A 21,159-nucleotide genomic window follows, 5' to 3' on the forward strand; every position below is an offset into this window, starting at 1 on the left:
GATTCCTCGCAGTCTGAGTTCGCGTCTCCACTCGGACTATTCTCAACATATCCTGACTGCTGAAGAAAAACCTTGAAAATGCTCGAGATCCTGCAAAACACATTTCCCTATATTGCTACTGTAACTCTCAAAATAACCAACTTCAAAATAGCGTGCCATTACTATTCACAAAATGTTCAATCCGTTAAATTATCGGACGGCGCAGCACAAAAGGAAAAAAGAAAATAAATAATAAACAACCTGAAAAATTGTACTGTTGTTCAATTTATTTGTACAAATTTAAGAAGAAAGCCACTTTATTTTTGTCATTGTAGGTCACAATGAAATGTGTTCTCTGCATTTAACCTATCCTATTGTATAGGAGCAGTGGGCAGCTGCAGAGCCCAGGGACCAACTCCGGTTCTTCTTTCCATTGCCTTGCTCAGGGGCACAGACAGGAGTATGAACACTAACATGCATTTCTTTTTGATGGTGGGAGGAAACCGGAGCACCCGGAGGAAACCCACGCAGACACTGGGAGAACATGCAAACTCCACACCGAAAGGATCTGGGATGGCCTGGGGTTCGACTCAGGACCTTCTTGCTGTGAGGCAACAGTGCTAACCACCAGGCCACCATGCCACCCAGATGATTATGATCATTAAAAACAATTACATGGAAAATGTAGAGCTGAAAAGAAATACAGAGGATGCCACATAAATCGTATTTATTATTTATATGCATGCATTCTTGTTTTTCTACAGACTTAAACACAATAAACTTGTAATAAAAAGCGATTATACAAGAACCCCTGAATATTATTCACAAATTGTTTTCAATTACAGAGGGTACCAAATACAGCATGTAAAAGTGAAGGGATTTAGGTGATTACTGCCAAATTAAACATTTAATCTGACTGTTAATTTTAGAGTTGTGGTTGTTCTTTGTTATTAACAGAACAGATGACTAATGGGGCACTGTTTAAATCATTCTTTTTCAGGCCAGGGAAAAAATATGGGTAGAGAAACTCAGTGAAGTTGCAGCCATAGAAGGAGTAGATATGTGCTCTGGCCTCCACATCATAGAAGGAGACCAGATGCACCTCATAATCAACCAACACTCCCACCTTCTGCGGCCTCCCTTTCACAGTAAGGGTCTCTATGGGATCAGTGCAAGCCCTGTACCGGTTTCCATCCCTCAATGATATGGCCCAGTATCCATTCTCTGGTATCAATATAATTTTGCCCTTTCTTTTGGCAGACTCTGTGGCCACTCCTAAATCCCATTCAGTCTTCCAGTTCACCTCAATCTCATAGTAGTACAATCTCCCCGAGGAGAAACTCTGCTTTCCTAAAACACAAAAACAATACGAAAATCTCTTTGGGCTGACTGGAAGATTTTTCTCCCCATTTCCAATTAGTACCTCTTTCCCATCTTCAGAGAGGATGAGTTGGGGATGTGCCGTATCAGGGTCCAGTGTCACATCCACAGCATACTGTTGGACCCTCTTCAGCTCAAATTCATCACACAGCTTCCCCATTTCTTCACCAAGTGTTTCCCTTAGCTTGACCAATGACATACTAATGTTTCCCAGACTCTGATCCCTCTGAATACTAATGTCAGACCAGTCCCTGTTGGATGAATGGACGGGGAGGGAGGGGGCTCTCTGGATGAGATAGAGGAGGTCCTCATGGTAGAGGAGCTGCTCTACCTCCAAGGCTCTTTCCTTAAAGTCAGCGATTTCCTTCTCCAGCTCCTCGATGAGATATTTGGCCCGTCTCTCAACTGCACTCTGCTCCTTGTCAATTGTCTCAATCAGCTCAGTCTGGCTCGCCTGTATGTAGGCGACCAGGGCAGTGAAGACCTCAATGGTGTCTGAAATCTCTTGTTTTGCTTGCTTCTTGGAGAGCTCTGCTGAGTAAATGATCTCACTCACTTTCTTCTGACAATCCTCAATAATCTGCTGTATTTCTGCCCTTCTTTTTCTCCACTGATCCCTCCTCTCCCTGCACTCTTCCTCAAGAGGAACCATGTCATGGGTCCGGTGGTCCAGCTCAGTACAGAACTGACACACACAGGTCTGGTCGGTCTTACAAAACAGCTCCAGGGGTCTCTCGTGATTGTCACACACCCTGTCCTTTGGGTTTTCGACAGGATTGATCAATATGTGCCTTTTAAGGGAGGCCACTCTCCCATGTGGCTCCAGGTGAATCTGGCAGTAAGAGGCTAGACACACCAAGCAGGACTTCAGAGCCTGGAGCCTATCCTCTGTGCAGATGTCACAGAAAACCTCTCCTGTGTTGGAAGGCTGCAGGTGTTGGATGTTGACAGTTTTCTTCTTAGCCGACTTTGTAAACTTGGCAGCCATCTCTGCTAACAAAACGTTAACAAACATATCTGGTTTGGAATGTAAAGTCCTCTTACACAGTGGGCACTGACACACATTGCCATCCCAGTAATCTGTAATGCAGGTCTTGCAGAACGTGTGCCCACATGGAATGGACACGGGCTCTCTGAAGACATCCAGACATATAGAGCAGTGAAACTGCGCTTCACACAGGAGACTGCTGACTGAGGCCATATCTAGAGACAGAAAGCAAAAGTGAAAGCACAAGTCTGCAGAATTATATAACTATGAGGCTGTGCAACACAAAAGTACAGCATTATACAATCAAAGAAACTATGGAGTTTTTAACGGGGACTTGAAATACAAAATCATCCTCTGTATGGAGTTTGCATGTTCTTCCCGTGTCTGTGGTGGGTTTTCTCCGGGTGCTCCGGTTTCCCACACCATCAGAAAGACATGCATGTTAGGGTTAATACTCCTGTCTGTGCCCCTGACCGAGGCATGGCAAGGCGAACTGGAGTTGGTCGCTGGGTGCTGCACGGCAGCTGCCCACTGCTCCTAGCTACACAGCTAGGATGGGTTAAATGCAGAGTGCATTTTCCCCACAGGGATTAATAGAGTATATCAAAAATTTAAAAAAATAAAAAAGCTATTAACCAGTTGGTTTCATCATAAACTGAACATTCAGCTGTTATGTTCACTGTATGTCTCAGCAGTGTCAGCTATTCAAATGGTAAACCAGTGAACATCTGCCGTTTCTATTTTTATTACAAATCAATACAAAAGGCAGATACAGGAAATTCCCTGGATAGAATTCATAACAGCATTCCCAGTCAAAAGCCTGAAAAACACAAGACTTGGCAAGACTACTTTTCAACCCAACAATTTGTTTAAAAAAAATCCCTTGCCACAATACAATGCTTTTTAAAACATTGGCATCTTATTTATGCATCTCACACAAAATGCGTCCCCCCCTCAAATTCTTCAGCTGTCACGCAAGTTTAAGTTATTCACTTATCTATTGGCCTGGCAGACACTGACATGGCCTTCAGTGTCTGCAGTGGATGACAATACCAACATCCTGTTAATGGTTTTCAGTCTGCCACCACAGACACAGACCCGGTTAGCTCGATAACGGCTAACCTCCAGAGAGGATTGCACACAGGAACATTAATTTTAAAATGTACTGCATGAACGAATAACACGAAGACAGTGGAGAAAATTATGATACACTTTCTTGAGGACCGTTGCTACCGCAACAGGAAGTATAGGAAGAGCAGCCATATTGTAGATCGATTCAAAGAAGCTACACATTTGTCCAGATTTTGTAGAAATCAGGTTGTTGCAACCCGTATACACACCCTTTAATGCAATTTTTTACCATTAACCAGCTATTCACAGTAATCGCATTATTAGTTTAACAGACAGGGTAACAACAACTTATCTGCACATGAGCTGTGTTATAAACATGGAGAATTTTTACTCACCTGTTGTGTTTCTTTGAGGTTCTCCTCATCCACGGAGTTGTCTTTTGAAACAAAATGGTTTCGTGTTTAGAAGCGAAAGGGATCCGTCTGCACACGAGGATAAAAATCAGCCTTTCCATCCCACTTTCACTTTTAAACACGGTGAAAGCATGCCCTGCCCCTCTCTGATTTCCTGTTTACTGATCACGTGACCTTTCAAACGCTCCACCGAGCTGCCTTCGGCCACTTAAGTCTTTCCACTGGCCCAAATGAGCCTTCAAAAAGGCGAATCGGACAACCGAAAAGCCAAACTGTAGAGTCACCAAAAACCTTTTTTCTTTCAACTAGGACGTTAAACTCTGGGAGAGCTTGTCTCTCATCCCAGACGGCGCTTGCATGTTATGAGGTGGCAATAGCTGTCGGTTGGCGTCATCCTTTTTAAACATGAGGGGAAATGAAGTCTGAAATTGTAGTTTCACACACGTTTCAATTCCTGTTTAAAAAAAAAAAATCAGCTGCAAAAAAGTCAAATGTTCAGTCACTTTATGAAGCACAGTTCATTGCCTGGATTAACAACTTGTCTTTTTGGCTTTTCTGGCCAGGTGTGTGCATCTTTTTGTAAATGAAAACAGGCGGAATGTGCAAAAACGACAGTATTATTATTTTTCATTCACACAGTGAGAAAGAAAGAAAGAACAGATACATAGGAGAGAACATGAAGTCACCAGAGGCTTGCGATGAAGAGACTCACTTGACTACAACTGATCACCTAATGTACATCATGTAGTCTCAGCCATTTGCCTCTTTTTTTGTTTTGTTTTTTCCAAGGACCACTCAATGCAATGTTAATGCCAGTTCAACTGGTGTCAGCTTGGTAGCTAGCTAGCATGCTAAATTTGTTTGAGGATAAACATGGACTGTGCTTCACCAGTGCAGTAAATACTGCTGGGGAGCAGGACTACCATTCCACCAGCACGAGTATTGAACTGCTGCTTGCCAATATTCATTTCAAAAGACGGTCTTTGAATGTTCTCATTCATCCAGGTCACGGTTATCCAAAGGAATTGAATCGAGTGCAACTGGACTTGGTATACACTACCGTTCAAAAGTTTGGGATCACCCAAACAATTTTGTGTTTTCCATGAAAAGTCACACTTATTCACCACCATATGTTGTGAAATGAATAGAAAATAGAGTCAAGACATTGACAAGGTTAGAAATAATGATTTGTATTTGAAATAAGATTTTTTTTACATCAAACTTTGCTTTCGTCAAAGAATCCTCCATTTGCAGCAATTACAGCATTGCAGACCTTCGGCATTCTAGCTGTTAATTTGTTGAGGTAATCTGGAGAAATTGCACCCCACGCTTCCAGAAGCAGCTCCCACAAGTTGGATTGGTTGGATGGGCACTTCTTTGAGCAGATTGAGTTTCTGGAGCATCACATTTGTGGGGTCAATTAAACGCTCAAAATGGCCAGAAAAAGAGAACTTTCATCTGAAACTCGACAGTCTATTCTTGTTCTTAGAAATGAAGGCTATTCCATGCGAGAAATTGCTAAGAAATTGAAGATTTCCTACACCGGTGTGTACTACTCCCTTCAGAGGACAGCACAAACAGGCTCTAACAGGTACTATTTAATGAAGATGCCAGTTGGGGACCTGTGAGGCGTCTGTTTCTCAAACTAGAGACTCCAATGTACTTATCTTCTTGCTCAGTTGTGCAACGCGGCCTCCCACTTCTTTTTCTACTCTGGTTAGAGCCTGTTTGTGCTGTCCTCTGAAGGGAGTAGTACACACCGGTGTAGGAAATCTTCAATTTCTTAGCAATTTCTCGCATGGAATAGCCTTCATTTCTAAGAACAAGAATAGACTGTCGAGTTTCAGATGAAAGTTCTCTTTTTCTGGCCATTTTGAGCGTTTAATTGACCCCACAAATGTGATGCTCCAGAAACTCAATCTGCTCAAAGAAGTGCCCATCCAACCAATCCAACTTGTGGGAGCTGCTTCTGGAAGCGTGGGGTGCAATTTCTCCAGATTACCTCAACAAATTAACAGCTAGAATGCCAAAGGTCTGCAATGCTGTAATTGCTGCAAATGGAGGATTCTTTGACGAAAGCAAAGTTTGATGTAAAAAAAATCATATTTCAAATACAAATCATTATTTCTAACCTTGTCAATGTCTTGACTCTATTTTCTATTCATTTCACAACATATGGTGGTGAATAAGTGTGACTTTTCATGGAAAACACAAAATTGTTTGGGTGATCCCAAACTTTTGAACGGTAGTGTATATCCGTGAAGACGTGTACAAAATAGCAAGACAAAATAGTTAAAGTATGCGTTTCCAAATGGTTTGAAATACTTTACTGAACAAATCATTCATTAGAATTATTTTCCCCACCTATTTTTCTCCCCAATTGCACTTTGCCAATCACCCCACTCTTCCGAGCCGTCCCGGTCGCTGCTCCACCCCCTCTGCCGATCCGGGGAGGGCTGCAGACTACCAAATGCCTCCTCTGATACATGTGGAGTTGCCGGCTGCTTCTTTTCACCTGACAGTGAGGAGTTTCGCCAGGGGGACGTAGCGCGTGGGAGAATCACGCTATTCCCCCCCTTCCCCCTCCCCCCTGAACAGGCGCCCCGACCGACCAGAGGAGGCGCTGGTGCAGTGACCAGGACGCATACCCACATCCGGCTTCCCACCCACAGACACGGCCAATTGTGTCTGTAGGGACACCCAACCAAGCCGGAGGTAACAAGGGGATTCAAACTGGCAATCCCCGTATTGGTAGGCAACGGAATAGACTACTATGATACCCAGACACCCTAGAATTAGAATTTTAAGTAGCTAATTAAACACCCGAGGTGTCCAGTTGAAACAGAGATTTGTGTTTTTGGGTCCTGTCTGCATCACATCGTCCTGTTTCTGCATATGAGAAAATGTATCATGGGCGGACAGAGGACAACAGTTAAAGCCCAGGGACGCCAACAGGTAATCCTTTGCTGATCTATGATAGAATAAAACCACACAATGACATTTTACCTATTCAGTGTGGAGGAAAAGGGTTAAATCATCCTATTCTCCCTCTTTTTTCTGATGCGGAACATGAGACACAGACCCAAGTCATGTGATCTGGTCCTGTAGAGCGGATAGACAGACGGCTGTCAACATAGGACTGGTGGCCTCAAGTCAGATTCACATCAGCCTTCCTGCAGCTTTTGAGGACTAAATCAGAGAGCTCTCAGTTACACAGATAGATGGACATGGAGAGATGAGGGAGTGTCTCTGTTTGTGGGTGGGTCTGTGTATCCCAGAGGGGAAGGGAACTAGCTTAGCTCGGCCTATTTTGGGGTTTCTGCGAGTGTGACTCATCAATGCTGTGATGTGGCCAATGCTTTCCTAGTGTGCACAGAGGTAACAAACACACATATTAAAAGGCACACGCACAAAATCCAGCATACACACCCACACAAGGGCACACCCAGGCACACACACACGTTGTCATGCACACCGTTCAATAAGGGCTAAATGCGTTCTCACACTGAGAAAAACAACACACACGACATACTATGAGACAGACAGACAGAGAGAGAGAGACAGACAGACTGAATAGATCAAGGGGAACTGCCAATGCTGGCTCAGGATCCCAGAAACTTTTTTTTAAAATAAAATCAAAGGTTTGCTTTAAAAAGTTCAACTGTGTGACACAATCTGACCCGATATTGTTTTTTTTACTGTCATAGCATGACATGATATGGTACAGGAAGTGCACTGGCATTGTATGGGAATAACATAACGCTGCATGACAGAATCAGCTAGATACCAACGAGGCACGGTATTTGCATAGCATTTGCATGGAAGGACTTGGTATTACCACGGCATATTATTTACTCATCATGGCAGTAACAAGGGCATTGCATGCCGTGGTATTGCAAAATGCGAATGTGGCATGGTTATAACATGTCTTTTAAGACCACTGGCATTCAGCAAGCCAATTCAGTAGTAGGTTTAAAAAGGTGGGGCAGAAAATGACTCGGTTGAAAAAGAGCCGCGGTGTCCCAAAGGCAAAGCCTTCGCCATCTCTGCTGGTACGTTAGAAAGCACCACTTGAATCATACATCACCGCAATTCATCAGATATGGCCAGCATGCAATTATTTTACTATGATTCATCCAGGCACTACGGTCACCACCCTCACTGCTTGTTCTTAAGGTGCATTAGCAATCATATGCATGAAATTACTTTCGATGGCTAGTGGGTTAGATAAAGCTCCCCTGCTCAATGGAACGTGACGGCCATTCCAGTTTGAATGGGGCAGGAAGAAACGTTCACACCCGAGTACCGCTGCTAAATGGCTCCACGTTACGTGCAAATGCGAGTTTCTTTTTTGGAGGGACAATTTTTCTACTGTTAACTGGAGCTAGACAGACCTAAATGCGGCACTGTTACATTTGGTAGATGAGCAACGCAAGTAGCAAATGTCTCCCACTTGCATACAGACGGACAGAATTCTGCTCCCCCGGGTCATCTTTGCAGAAAACCACACAACCATCTTACAACGCTGTGATTGCAACCATTCTCAAATCCTCGGTGAATAGTACATATCTGCTCACGGCAATTTGCATATGAAACCGATCGTTATTTTCGGTTGTTATGCCACTGTATTGTTTATTACTGTTCTCTTCTCTAACATGTCTTTTCTCTCTCTCTCGAAATGACGTCTTCTCCTTTCTCTTTTTCTGTGTGTGAATGGTGTCATACGAGTCTCCCTTGTGTGCACGTGCAGTCGGTTCTCCTCCCGGGTCTCCGTGGTGATGGGGGGCCGCCACCTGGACGCTGCTTGGGATTCCCTTCATCACATTTTCTTTTTATATATCTTATGAATCCATATAATTTTTGTTTTTTGTTTTTACATGGTGATGCTGGTCACGTGGCTTGGGTCCTAGATTGTTCCAGTGGCATCTGGACACTGCTTGGCATCCTGTGCATCATATTCTTCATAAATTTTCATTTCAGTCCATTATAATTCTGTTTATCCTCTTTCAATGTTGTATTGTGTAAATTGTGTAAACACAACATCCATTGCACGTTGTCCATCTTGGGAGAGAGATCCCTCCCCTGTTGCTCTCCCTGAGGTTTCTTCCTATTTTTTCTCCCTGTTAAAGGTTTTTTTTTTTTAGGGAGTTGTTCCTTATTCGATGAGAGGGTCTAAGGACAGGATGTTGTGTTGCTGTAAAGCCCACTGAGGCAAATTTGTAATTTGTGATATTGGGCTAAATGAATAAAATTGACTTGACTTATCAGGGTGGGGATACCTGCAGTCAGTTGAGACTGAAGAAGTCACTTAGATGAGTGATGAAACATTTCTCTCTCAATAAACGTTATATCCAGATGAACTGGTTCAACTTTCTGTGATTTTTTTTAACCTGGATTATTGAGCATTATTGAGCATAAAGATGTTTTTTTCAGTCCACTACAAGGACGAGAGGGGCTGCAAATATCGTGACTGCGCTGCTGTAATGACACAGTACTATCAGAAAATTAAGTCAAAATCATGTTTAATATTGAGGTTGTGTGTAGGCGTGTTTGTGTCTGTTTTCAGTGCCTTGCTATTGAGGTGATTCGTCCTTCACCATCCCTCTCTCTCTATTCGGTTTCCTCTCATCCTTCTCTCGCTCCACCTGTCCAGTTTTCCATCTCCCTGTCCTCATCTCTTTCTTCAAGCTATCCAGCATTTTGGACGTTCCTCACTTTTCTTCACGTCGCCCTCCATCATCTCCCTCCCTTTTTTTCCCTGCTTTGCTTCTTCTATACATTTCTCCCATTCAAAAATCTCTGATCATCATCTGCATCTCTTCCCTCTACCCCCTCATTTCTCTCCATCCCCATCGCTAACCCTTTATCTTCCTCTCCCTTTGCCTCCCTCAGCAGCACAGAGTGGTGTATTCAGAAACAACGGCACTTGGATCAAACAGCCCAGTGTTGTTTCTCAGTCCCCCACAACCGGTAAATTAACTTGGAGTGTTGAGACAACATCCAAAAGATGAAACACGCCGCCCATTTTCCTCCCTCTTTTGTTCTTTAGTCACTCTCTCTCCCCCTTGTTGTCTGTTTGCCTCGTCTTCATCTTCTCTGGAAATAATGCTCGAGTCAAACTTGGGTCACAGCATCCTTCTCAGACAGAACTAATGAGTACAAGTGAACACTGCTCTGAGTGTGTACGCATGTGTGTGTACTAGAAAACCAAGGCTGAATGTAGCTACAAAATAACAAAAAAAAAAATCTACTTGATAGACAAGACTCATACAGAAAGAGAGACAGCGCGGGGCGAGGGAAAGTGAAAGGAGAGGAGCGAAAGACGAAAAGAAGAAAGTGCAAGAAATAAGTAATGAGGGACTAAGTGGCCCCTCCTCCACTAAGAGTGATCAACAGAGGAACTCGGGTTATGACTCAGGAGTCTACCATCCTTCGCACATGGTCTAACGCAGTGCTTCCCAACCCAGTCCTCAAGGAACTTCTATCCTGCGGGTTTCCTTTGCAACCCTGAATTAGGTACCTGTTTGTAGTTATTCAACCAATCAGCAATGAATTATGTCAGATGTTGCACACCTTGCATAATTAAGTGCTGTGAGATGATTGGTTGAGTAAGTACAAGCAGGGCTACCTATGCAGGGTTACAATGAAAATCTGCAGGATAGGGGTTCCTTGAGGACTGGGTTGGGAAACGCTGGGCTAATGCATACTGTCACACACACACAAACACACACACACACACACACACACACACACACTGAATGCTTACAGGGTCTCGCAGCAAGTCCTCCATTTCCCTGGTAGCTGCTCTCGGCCTAGGCTGAATGTCGTCACTACATTCGTTGTCGGAGGCAGGGGGCGACTCGGCCAGATCCGGAAACTCGTCTCTCGTCCTGGGGCCTCGGAAGCGGATCTTGTCCAGGCGCTTGAGCATGGTCAACACCGCGCACCTGGGCTTTACCTTAACATGGCGGACGGCAACCCTGTAGGGACACAAGACACCAGGGCTATTGGAAGGGATGAGGCTCTGAACATGCGTGGACAAATGCATATGGAGCAGCCCTGCCAGGAAATGCAAACGTCACAGAAAAGGTTTCACCCACAAAGCAGACACTACAGGAAATCCACAAATTGTGTGTTTCTTTTTTTGGATTTTGCCCCCTTTGTCTCCCCTATTGTCAATTGTATCCATCCAATTACCCCACTCTTCCAAGCTGTCCGGGTCACTGCTCCACCCCCTCTGCCGATCCGGAGAGGGCTGCAGACTACCACATGCCTCTTCTGATACATGTGGAGTCGCTAGCCACTTCTTTTGACCTGACAGTGAGGAGTTTTGCCGGGGGGGGGGGGCATAACACGTGGGAGGATCACGCTATTCTCCCCCAATTCCCCCTCCCCCCTGAACAGGTGCCCCGACCGACCAGAGGAGGAGCTAGTGCAGTGACCAGGACACATACCCACATCCGGCTTCCCACCCGCAGACACGGCCAATTGTGTCTGTAGGGACGCCCGACCAAGCCGAAGGCAACACGGGGATTTGAACCAGCGATCCCCATGTTGGTAGGCAATGGAATAGACCACCATGCCATCCGCACAAATTGTGTGTGTCGACAAGTAAATACCCTATATATGATAATATTTACTTGAAACAAAGCAAGATCAGCTTTGATAAAAAAAATTTTTTAACACATTCAAGAGAGTTTAATCTAGATAGGAATTACATATTTAATTTTTTATGTGTGTAAACACATTTAATCTAGATAAGAATTACTTGAAACAAAGCAAGAACAGCTTTGATTAAAAAAAAGAACACATTCAAGAGAGTTTAATCTAGATAAGAATTACATAAATTACATAAGGTAAAATGGAACAGCAAATCAGTCCATGGTATGGCCCCCCATCCTGTCTATGCTATTAAAATTAATTCTGTCACATCCCATGTCACTGAAATAAACATGCCCACATCCTCACGAGGACGAAGAACACGAAACAAATTAAATCAAGGTGTCCATTAAGTTTAAAAAGGTGACATGCATTTAAAAAAAGGATGCTTGTCACGAGGGGGTTGCCAGTTGAAAGCCCAGACTGCCTTGGGAAAACACAGGGTAGTAACTGAGCAAGAAACATACTGTCGAGTCATTCTGAAGAAAGGCACAAACAGCCGCATAATGCACCACGGCGTCTCATTTTGGAACAGCACTTCAAATTTGGGCAGGGCAAACTTCCTGTCAGTATGTTTTGACAGGCGCAGCCCTTTCCTTTGCTCACTTGGACCCGATGGTGACGGAGAATTGAAGGAGAAACCCCTGGCAGTCATTCAGCCACACGGCACGACCGCGCCTGTTCCTACAGTTGACGGCAGCATCACAGCTGAACCCATTTACAGATTAAATTTCTGCTGCAGCAGTAGCGGCGGCGGCAGCCCCGGTGGGAAGTTGCAAGGGATTAATAGCTGTGTTTTAGTGTCAGGAGGCAACTCGTAATGATGACAGAGGGTCGGGCTGAGTCTTCCTACACAAAGTCACAGAAGTCGGACGGCTGCCGTGTTTCTCTACTCGTACAGAAACCGGCGGCTCGCCGCTGCTGGAGAAAGTGCAGCCGCTGTCAGAAAATTATGGAGGATGGAGATTTATTACCCCATTCGCCGAAAACAAACCAACAGAAGACAACTACAGCTGTTCCCTTTATCACGGTCTGTTTTAAATGACACCGGGTTCTGAAAGTGTGCCTGGCAGCAGGTACAGCAGGAGGTCCAACTGCTCCGGCCTCGTTTGCAAAAACTATCATCCTGCATTGCAGCAAGGCTCGTTATTTTGTCTACTGCTGAATTCAATGTGTTCTTTGGCCACCAAAAAGAACAAAATGTTTTTTTTAAATGCACAAAATTGCCTTGTTTGCTTGCTTAAAGTATTTGACTAGGTTCCTAAAAAGCCTTGCTTTGAATAACAGCTAATGTGAAATTCCTATGTAAAAAATGAGTCTATGCTTATGAGGAGCTCATTTTTGGATAAGAAAATGTCCAAACCATAGTTATAACCATTCATCTTTTCTGCAAACAGAGCATAGAGAGAAGCAAGCGTTACTGAGTTTTTATTTAATTCTTCTTTACAGTGGCTATTTGAGGGGTTAAGTGTGACTCTTCTTGGGGTAATCCCCAGATTCACTCAACCAACGCCCGCCTGACGGAAGGACGAGCCGTCTGACCACCTGGCTGTCTTTTCTGGTCATCTGACTGTTTTGCTGACCTCATGGTGAACACACATGCTGACTGGTAGTCTTCCCAGCTGATGTTTCGGCTGGTTTGCTGACTGTTGCTGACTGCTGATTGGCCGACACACTATCTAACTACCGAGCAAGTTCCTTGTCTGACTTGGTTATAGGACTGATTGTATAGCATTTTCAACCCTAGTTTGGTGTGGAAAAGTTTTTTTTTTGGTTGTTGTTGTTTGGATCCCTTTTTCTCTCCAATTACCCCACTCCCGAGCCGTCCCAGTCGCTGCGCCACTCCTTCTGCCACTCCGGGGGGGCTTCAGACTACCACATGCCTCCTCTGATACATGTGGAGTCACCAGCCACTTCTTTTCACCCGACAGTGAGGAGTTTCGCCAGGGGGACATAGCGCATGGGAGGATCACGCTATTCCCCCCAGTTCCCCCTCCTCCCTGAACAAGTGCCCCAACCGACCAGAGGAGGCACTAGTGCAGCGACCAGGACACATACCCACATCCGGCTTCCCACCCGCAGACACGGCCAATTGTGAATTGCATCTGTAGGGACGCCTGACCAAGCCAGAGGTAACACAGAGATTTGAACTGTTGATCCCTGTGTTGGTAGGCAACGGAATAGACCGCTACGCTGCCCGGACACCTGGAAAAGGGTTTATGTGATTGATTTTGGACTGTTAGCAGGCAGTCAGTCATTCATTCAGCCGGCTGACTGACTGACTTTGCCTACAAATAGTCGAGACATTACTTCAATATGTCGGGCTGCAGACACCGAAAGTGCCAAAGCCTTGAGGCTCTAATGTAAATCAAGAAAACTGAGACCAAGAGATGAATAAGCACCCAGTCCAGTAGGATGACAGACACATAGGCAGAGGGAGGTGTGTGTGCATAATGGCAACCTCCTACACTCGCACAATACAGAAACACGACTGCATATAGACAAAGGTGAAAATAACACGGTCTGCTTTTCCTACTGAAATGTTTAAACTTGGTGGGTGGCAGGTTGACGAACGTCACCCCCCCACCCCACCCCCGTCTGACAAAATAACAACATGACTGTCACACAACGGGCAACCCCAAACTCATTCTGCTTTACCCCACCCTAAATGAGTCACCAGTCACCTATACCCACAGATGCCAGTAATAAAAGTTGACCTTTATGGTATCGTATGGCCATCATATATAATTCATAAACCAAACAACAATATTAAAAAAAAAAGATCAAAACTTCCAATTAAGAATTCCATTCAGAGACACTAAATATCAATTTTGAGTGAAGGAAGAAGGAAGGAATATATGTTGAAGGAAGAAAAGGAAGGAAGTAAAGATGGGGAAAATTAGAGTAACGGATGGAAAAATCAATAAATAACCTCAAGCTCATCAAGGCTAGACCAGGATCCAGTCTGTGCAATTCTGCCAAACAATATCTTAGGATTGAATGGTGAATTATCAATAGGTTCTAAGGGTCAGTTAATTGCCCATCTCCCCCTCCCTCCCTCCCTCCCTCCCTCCTATATGCTGGATTTCTCAATTTGTACTGATCCAATTTAATTTGAGCCAATATTAAATATTTAGTGAGCTTCTTCCATTGATTTCGATCTCCCGCACTCTTCCCTATCGGCTTTTAATTCAATGTTCGGTAGGGCCACCTCAGGACGCGAAAGGGCTACACCCCCACCCACCCACCCCTCTCAATCTGGAGGCAGTTTCAACCGCACTACTAGTTTAAACGGGAGGATGAACAGAGAGAGGAGGAGGAGGGTAAGAGTTTCATCTCAAGGTCTGAACTTTATACCAACCCAGCCACTGAGGATGCACAAGCCAGTGCATCCTTAGTGCCGGTCCCAAGCCCGGACAAATGGGGAGGGTTGCGTCAGGAAGGGCATCTGGCGTAAAATCTTTGCCAAATCAAATATGCGGATCATAAATAAGACTTACATACCAGATCGGTCGACGCCCGGGTTACCAACGACCGCCACCGGTACTGTTAACCAGCAGGGTGTCGGTGGAAACTATGCTACTGTTGGGCGAAGGAGAAGGAGAGGGGGAAAGCATGTCCAGAGGCAGCTAGAGAGGAGGAAGGGTAGGCATGTGGAGGTGAGAGCTGGAACTTTGAATGTTGGCACTATGACTGGTAAAGGGAGAGAGCTGGCTGACATGATGGAAAGAAGAAAGGTAGGCATACTGTGTGTGCAAGAGACCAGGTGGAAGGGGAGTAAGGCCAGGAGTATCGGAGGTAGGTTCAAACTCTTCTACCATGGTGTGAATGGGAGGAGTAATGGGGTAGGGGTAATTCTGAAGGAAGAGTATGTCAAGAGCGTGCTGGAGGTGAAGAGAGTGTCAGACAGAGTGATGAGTATGAAGCTGGAAATTGAAGGTTTATTGCTGAATGTTATCAGCGCATATGCCCCGCAAGTTGGGTGTGAGATGGATGAAAAAGAAGAATTCTGGAGTGAGTTGGATGACATGGTGGAGAGGGTACCCAAGAAGGAGAGAGTGGTGATTGGAGCCGACTTCAATGGACATGTTGGTGAAGGGAACAGAGGTGATGAGGAGGTGATGGGAAGGTATGGAGTCAAGAAGAGAAATGTGGAAGGACAGATGGTGGTCGATTTTGCGAAAAGGGTGGAAATGGCTGTGGTGAATACATATTTCAAGAAGAGGGAGGAACACAGGGTGACGTACAAGAGTGGAGGAAAGTGCACACAGGTGGACTATATCTTATGTAGAAGGCGCCATCTAAAAGGGATTGGAGACTGCAAGGTGGTGACAGGGGAGAACGTAGCTAGGCAGCATCGGATGGTGGTCTGTAGGATGACTTTGGAGACCAAGAAGAGGAAGCGAGTGAAGACACAGCCGAAGATCAAATGGTGGAAGTTGAAGAAGGAAGACTGTTGTGTGGAGTTCAGGCAGGAGTTAAGACAGGCACTGGGTGGTAGTGAAGAGTTGCCAGATGGCTGGACAACCACTGCAGAAATAGTGAGGGAGACAGCTAGGAAGGTACTTGGTGTGTCATCAGGACAGAGGAAGGAAGACAAGGAGACTTGGTGGTGGGATGAGGAAGTACAGCAAATTATACAGAGGAAAAGGTTGGCAAAGAAGAAGTGGGATAGTAAGAGAGATGAAGAAAGTAGACAGGAGTACAAGGAGATGCAGCGTAAAGCAAAGAGAGAGGTGGCAAAGGCAAAGGAAAAGGCGTATGGTGAGTTGTATGACAGATTAGACACTAAGGAAGGAGAAAAGGACTTGTACCGATTGGCTAGACAGAGGGACCAAGCTGCAAAGGATGTGCAGCAAGTTAGGGCGATCAAGGATAGAGATGGAAATGTGCTGACAAGTGAGGAGAGTGTGCTAAGAAGGTGGAAGGAATACTTTGAGGGGCTGATGAATGAAGAAAATGAGAGAGAGAGAAGGTTGGATGATGTAGGGATAGTGAATCAGGAAGTTCAGTGGATTAGCAAGGAGGAAGTGAGGGCAGCTATGAAGAGGATGAAGAATGGAAAGGCAGTTGGTCCTGATGACATACCTGTGGAGGCATGGAGATGTTTAGGAGAGATGGCAGTGGAGTTTTTAACTAGATTGTTTAACACAATCCTGGAAAGTGAGAGGATGCCTGAGGAGTGGAGAAGAAGCATACTGGTACCGATTTTCAAGAACAAGGGCGATGTGCAGAACTGTAACAACTACAGAGGTATAAAGTTGATCAGCCACAGCATGAAGATTTGGGAAAGAGTAATAGAAGCTAGGTTAAGAGGAGAGGTGACTATCAGCGAGCAGCAGTATGGTTTCATGCCACGAAAGAGCACCACAGATGCGATGTTTGCTTTGAGAATGTTGATTGAGAAGTATAGAGAAGGCCAGAAAGAGTTGCATTGTGTCTTTGTAGATTTAGAGAAAGCTTATGACAGAGTGCCGAGAGAGGAGGTGTGGTATTGTATGAGGAAGTCAGGAGTTGCAGAGAAGTATGTAGGAGTGGTGCAGGATACGTATGAGGGAAGTGTGACAATGGTGAGGTGTGCGGTTGGAATGACAGATGGGTTCAAGGTGGAGGTGGGATTACATCAAGAATCGGCTCTGAGCCCTTTCTTGTTTGCAATGGTGATGGACAGGTTGACGGACAAGATCAGGCAGGAGTCTCCATGGACGATGATGTTCGCGGATGACATTGTGATCTGTAGCGAGAGTAGGGTGCAGGTTGAGGAGAGCCTGGAGAGATGGAGGTATGCACTGGAGAGAAGAGGAATGAAAGTCAGTAGGAGCAAGACGGAATACTTATGCGTGAATGAGAGAGATGACAGTGGAATGGTCAGGATGCAAGGAGTGGAGGTGACAAAGGCATTTGAGTTTAAATACTTGGGGTCAACTGTCCAAAGTAACGGGGAGTGCAGTAGAGAGGTGAAAAAGAGAGTGCAGGCAGGTTGGAGTGGGTGGAGAAGTGTGTCAGGAGTGATTTGCGACAGAAGGGTATCAGCAAGAGTTAAAGGGAAAGTTTACAAGATGGTTGTGAGACCAGCTATGTTATATGGTTTGGAGACAGTGGCACTGACGAAAAGACAGGAGGCGGAGCTGGAGGTGGCAGACTTGAAGATGCTAAGATTTTCACTGGGAGTAACGAAGAAGGACAGGATTAGGAACGATTATATTAGAGGGACCACTCAGGTTGGACGGTTTGGAGACAAAGCAAGAGAGGCAAGATTGAGATGGCTTGGACATGTGTGGAGGAGAGATGCTGAGTATATTGGGAGAAGGATGCTGAATATGGAGCTGCCAGGGAAGAGGAGAAGAGGAAGGCCAAAGAGGAGGCTTATGGATGTGGTGAGGGAAGACATGCAGGTGGCTGGTGTGACAGAGGAAGACGCAGAAGACAGGAAGAAATGGAAACGGATGATCCGCTGTGGCGACCCCTAACGGGAGCAGCCGAAAGTAGTAATAGTAGTAGTCTGAACTTTATAACACTGTGACTGTGGTTACACAAATACAGATAGACGCAAATGCATGCGCATGTGCACACACACACACACACACACACACACACACACACACACACACACACACACACAAAGTCTCCGTTATCCCTTCACTCCGCTATATGAAAACTCAAAACATCTCCATTCACCCTCACACATTCACTCAAAACACCTTAATGATATGCATGCTGGAACCCAGGTAGATGCTCATTTATCAGAGGAGGGCACATGGAGGTGTGCGCGCATGCACGCACAGAAAGCGCGCATGCACGCACAGAAAGCGCGCATGCACACATACACACACACAATTTCACTCTCACCTTATTAGATGCTCCAAGAAACCAACTGTGGCAAAAGCGTTCATGAAGTCACCATTAAAACATAGAGACGCACCTTGTTTACACCTGCATACATTAGTCAATGGTGGGAGCCCTTACGAGCGCCTTGTGAATCAGCTGCTCAAGCTTAAGGCTTTTGCGCGCGCGCGCGTGTGTGTGTGTGTGTGTGTGTGTGTGTGTGTATATGTATGCATGCTTTGTGCATTGGCATGTGCATTCACGCTCGTCTGCCTGAGTAATCCCCTGCTAATGACCTATAGTAACTTAAGGTTACTCCTGGTCACAGGAGTCACACACTGATAACCACTCACAAGCATCCATGGATATTAGGCTGTTTTCCCCCATCTTTGCTCAAGGCACAACGGTATACAAAGTGTCACTGTTTTGTATCTAAGAGAACGTCAAAGAGAAAACTTGCCAATGCATTTACAATTTAGAAATTGCAATCATCCGGCACATGTTTCCTATCTTCCTTTCCTAAATATGCTCACCTGTCTGAATGGAAAACACTCAGATGGCACCTAGAGAGCCTTGATGAGTCGTTCCCTGTGCATCAACACTGCATAATTAACCATGTCTAACGAGTTACTGCAAATTGAATTTCATGAGCAAGCATCAAACGTGAGTATTATTACTGGCCAAATAGTTTACATTTTAGTCAGACATTCATTTTTAAGTTGAAAAATAGTAAAGATGCAAATACAGGGCTCCTGACCCAGAGTCTATCAGCTGGTAGCGCCAGTGCCTAATTTGGTGGCACCTCTTGCGTTTTGTGGCATGACATAAAAGAAAGGATGTGTACTGTCCTATAAATGTTGTAATGTTCCTTTACCATCACAAGTGTGTGTATTTATGGGGAAATTAGGGGAGACTTTACAGGAAATGAAGACTTGTGCAACTTTAATGTCTCATTGTTTGAAGTTGGTTGTGGCTGTAGTTAAGTTTGTGTTGCCAGCACTGGAAACGCCACACTGCACACGGTGCCTTCCGTTCTTTTCCGTGTTGGATCACAACCAGGGAAATTCAAGTAGCCATTCCTGTCGGGAAACGTCTTTCCTTTTGGCTGGCCTACAAACGCCAACGTCCCTGACTGACTGACTGACTGATCGGTTTGACACGATTGGGCCGCTGGATCAGGTGACCAACAATGGTTCCAGCTAGCGGCGGCCAACGACGTCACTGAAGTTACACGATTGGTCGGCCGATCAACGACGCCACTGGTAAACACGGAAGTGGGAATTTCGCTATTGGCAAAAAAAAAAAAAAAAACAAAGAAAAGTTTCCCTATTGGCTGTGAATCGGCCCTGTGGTTCGTAGTACAGTCAAGTTTATTTGTATAGCCCCAAAAATCAAAATCACAAGGTAGTCCCTAAGTGCCTCTTTTTTTTTTGCTCCGCCAAATAAATAAAACGATATAACTGCGTCTCTGGTGCAAACTTGACTCAATACAGAGTAAAGGAGATTGGATCACAAACAACACCCCCCCCCCCACACACACACCTGTAGAACTATTCACAACTCCTACAGGTTTCATGTGAAACTCGTAGGGGCGGGGGGGGGGTTGCCAAATAGGCCCATTTCAGCTAAACAGTGTGCCAGGCTGAGTAACAAAAGTTTGCAATGAAGGAAGGAGTGCGGTAGGCAGGATGCCACAGCAGCCTAGAGGAGAGGCTCCTTAGATATGCCAAAAAAGCTATAAAGGCAGGTGACTAACACCCAGCTTTCTTTCTCGTTGAGTCACACCTTATTCTCATTCAAACAAAAGTCGATGAACTCGCCGTCCATTAAATCACACGTGTCACTCGCACGGACTCCGCACCACTGACAATAAACGGACAGCAGACAAACGATCGGGCCTCGTTTATTTATCATAGTACTTGACAAGTTGTTTAACGCTGGGGACTATGACCTCGGTATTACTGTTGGCCAGAGGTCGCTATTCAAAAATGAAATTCTAAGTAGTTTATCCTCCGGATTAGTCCGGTCACCGACTCTTCTGCCAAATACATTTGAAGTGGAGTTACAAGTCAGGCCTTTGGGTTTTACTGGGTAAAGTCTCACAAGACCAGCCATCACCTCCTCCTTCATCCTGTTTAAACACCCCCGAGAGCACTCAGGGAGACTAGACCCTAGAGGAGTAACAGCGAGTTCACCTCGATAATTACGCAATGGACAAATCTTCTTAATCTGACAGAGAGAATGGATTTGCCTTACCCTGCACGTAAATCGTAGCAAAGTTTCATGAACACTGCGATTGCCTGTGTTAAATCCCCCGGTTACACCTGCTGCTATCTGTAGACAGTGTGCTGCTGCTGCTGCTGCTGCACTCGGACCAGACGCCCGTTTCTCTCACGGTACGAGCGGCTTACACGTTCCGTCCGTCGCAGTCCTCGGTTCTGCGGACCGGAGGGTCCATTATTATAAATCAATCCTATCTCCCGCGGTCCGAACAGAAATGCCCTCCTTATTCTCTTCCTCCTCCCGGAGAGAATAGTTGCTCCTGCACGCAGAGTGAACCAGCGCTCGGCGACACCAGCCTCCCTCGTCTCTTGTTGATTTCGCAACCGCGCGCACAAACTCACGCGCGTCGCGGAGGCGTGGAAATGTCGTCAGTATCGGCGGCTGCTTTCTTAAAGGGGCCGCTGGTGACGCTGGTTCAGAGGCCGGGCTCTCTCCTTACCACCTCCCCGTGGTCGCCCTTCCACCACAAACCTGAATTTGTGACACCCCCCCCCCCCGCCCCTGAGTCAAGTAAACCCAGATTATATTTCTAAAACCCTATAATCTCAATCCAGTCCCAGA

General features: G+C 45.4%; 2 protein-coding genes across 2 annotated transcripts in view; both read right to left on the reverse strand.

Annotated features, from left to right (window-relative positions):
* The window catches only part of gramd4a (GRAM domain containing 4a), an 83,696-nt gene extending 62,797 nt beyond the window's left edge, over positions 1-20,899 (reverse strand). Inside the window, exons 1-2 of the mRNA XM_056275920.1 lie at positions 20,572-20,899; positions 10,598-10,811 (exon numbers count right to left, since the gene is read on the reverse strand). Coding sequence (XP_056131895.1) covers positions 10,598-10,811; positions 20,572-20,600 — 243 coding nt within the window. The 5' untranslated portion in view covers positions 20,601-20,899. The remainder of the gene's footprint in view (positions 1-10,597; positions 10,812-20,571) is intronic.
* LOC130109166 (E3 ubiquitin-protein ligase TRIM39-like) lies at positions 697-10,718 on the reverse strand. The gene is made up of 2 exons (XM_056275921.1): positions 10,598-10,718; positions 697-2,562 (listed from the first exon to the last, which is right to left on the reverse strand). The coding sequence occupies exon 2, from the start codon at positions 2,558-2,560 to the stop codon at positions 905-907; it is 1,656 nt and encodes a 551-aa protein (XP_056131896.1). The 5' UTR covers positions 2,561-2,562; positions 10,598-10,718; the 3' UTR covers positions 697-904.
* Positions 20,900-21,159: the final 260 nt, after the last annotated feature.

This window comes from Lampris incognitus, chromosome 3 (genome assembly GCF_029633865.1).
Source record: "Lampris incognitus isolate fLamInc1 chromosome 3, fLamInc1.hap2, whole genome shotgun sequence".
Lineage (NCBI taxonomy): Eukaryota > Metazoa > Chordata > Actinopteri > Lampriformes > Lampridae > Lampris > Lampris incognitus.

Excerpts from the sequence above, each read along its gene's own strand:
- LOC130109166 (XM_056275921.1), bottom strand. The coding sequence starts at position 2,560 with ATGGCCTCAGTCAGCAGTCTCCTGTGTGAAGCGCAGTTTCACTGCTCT.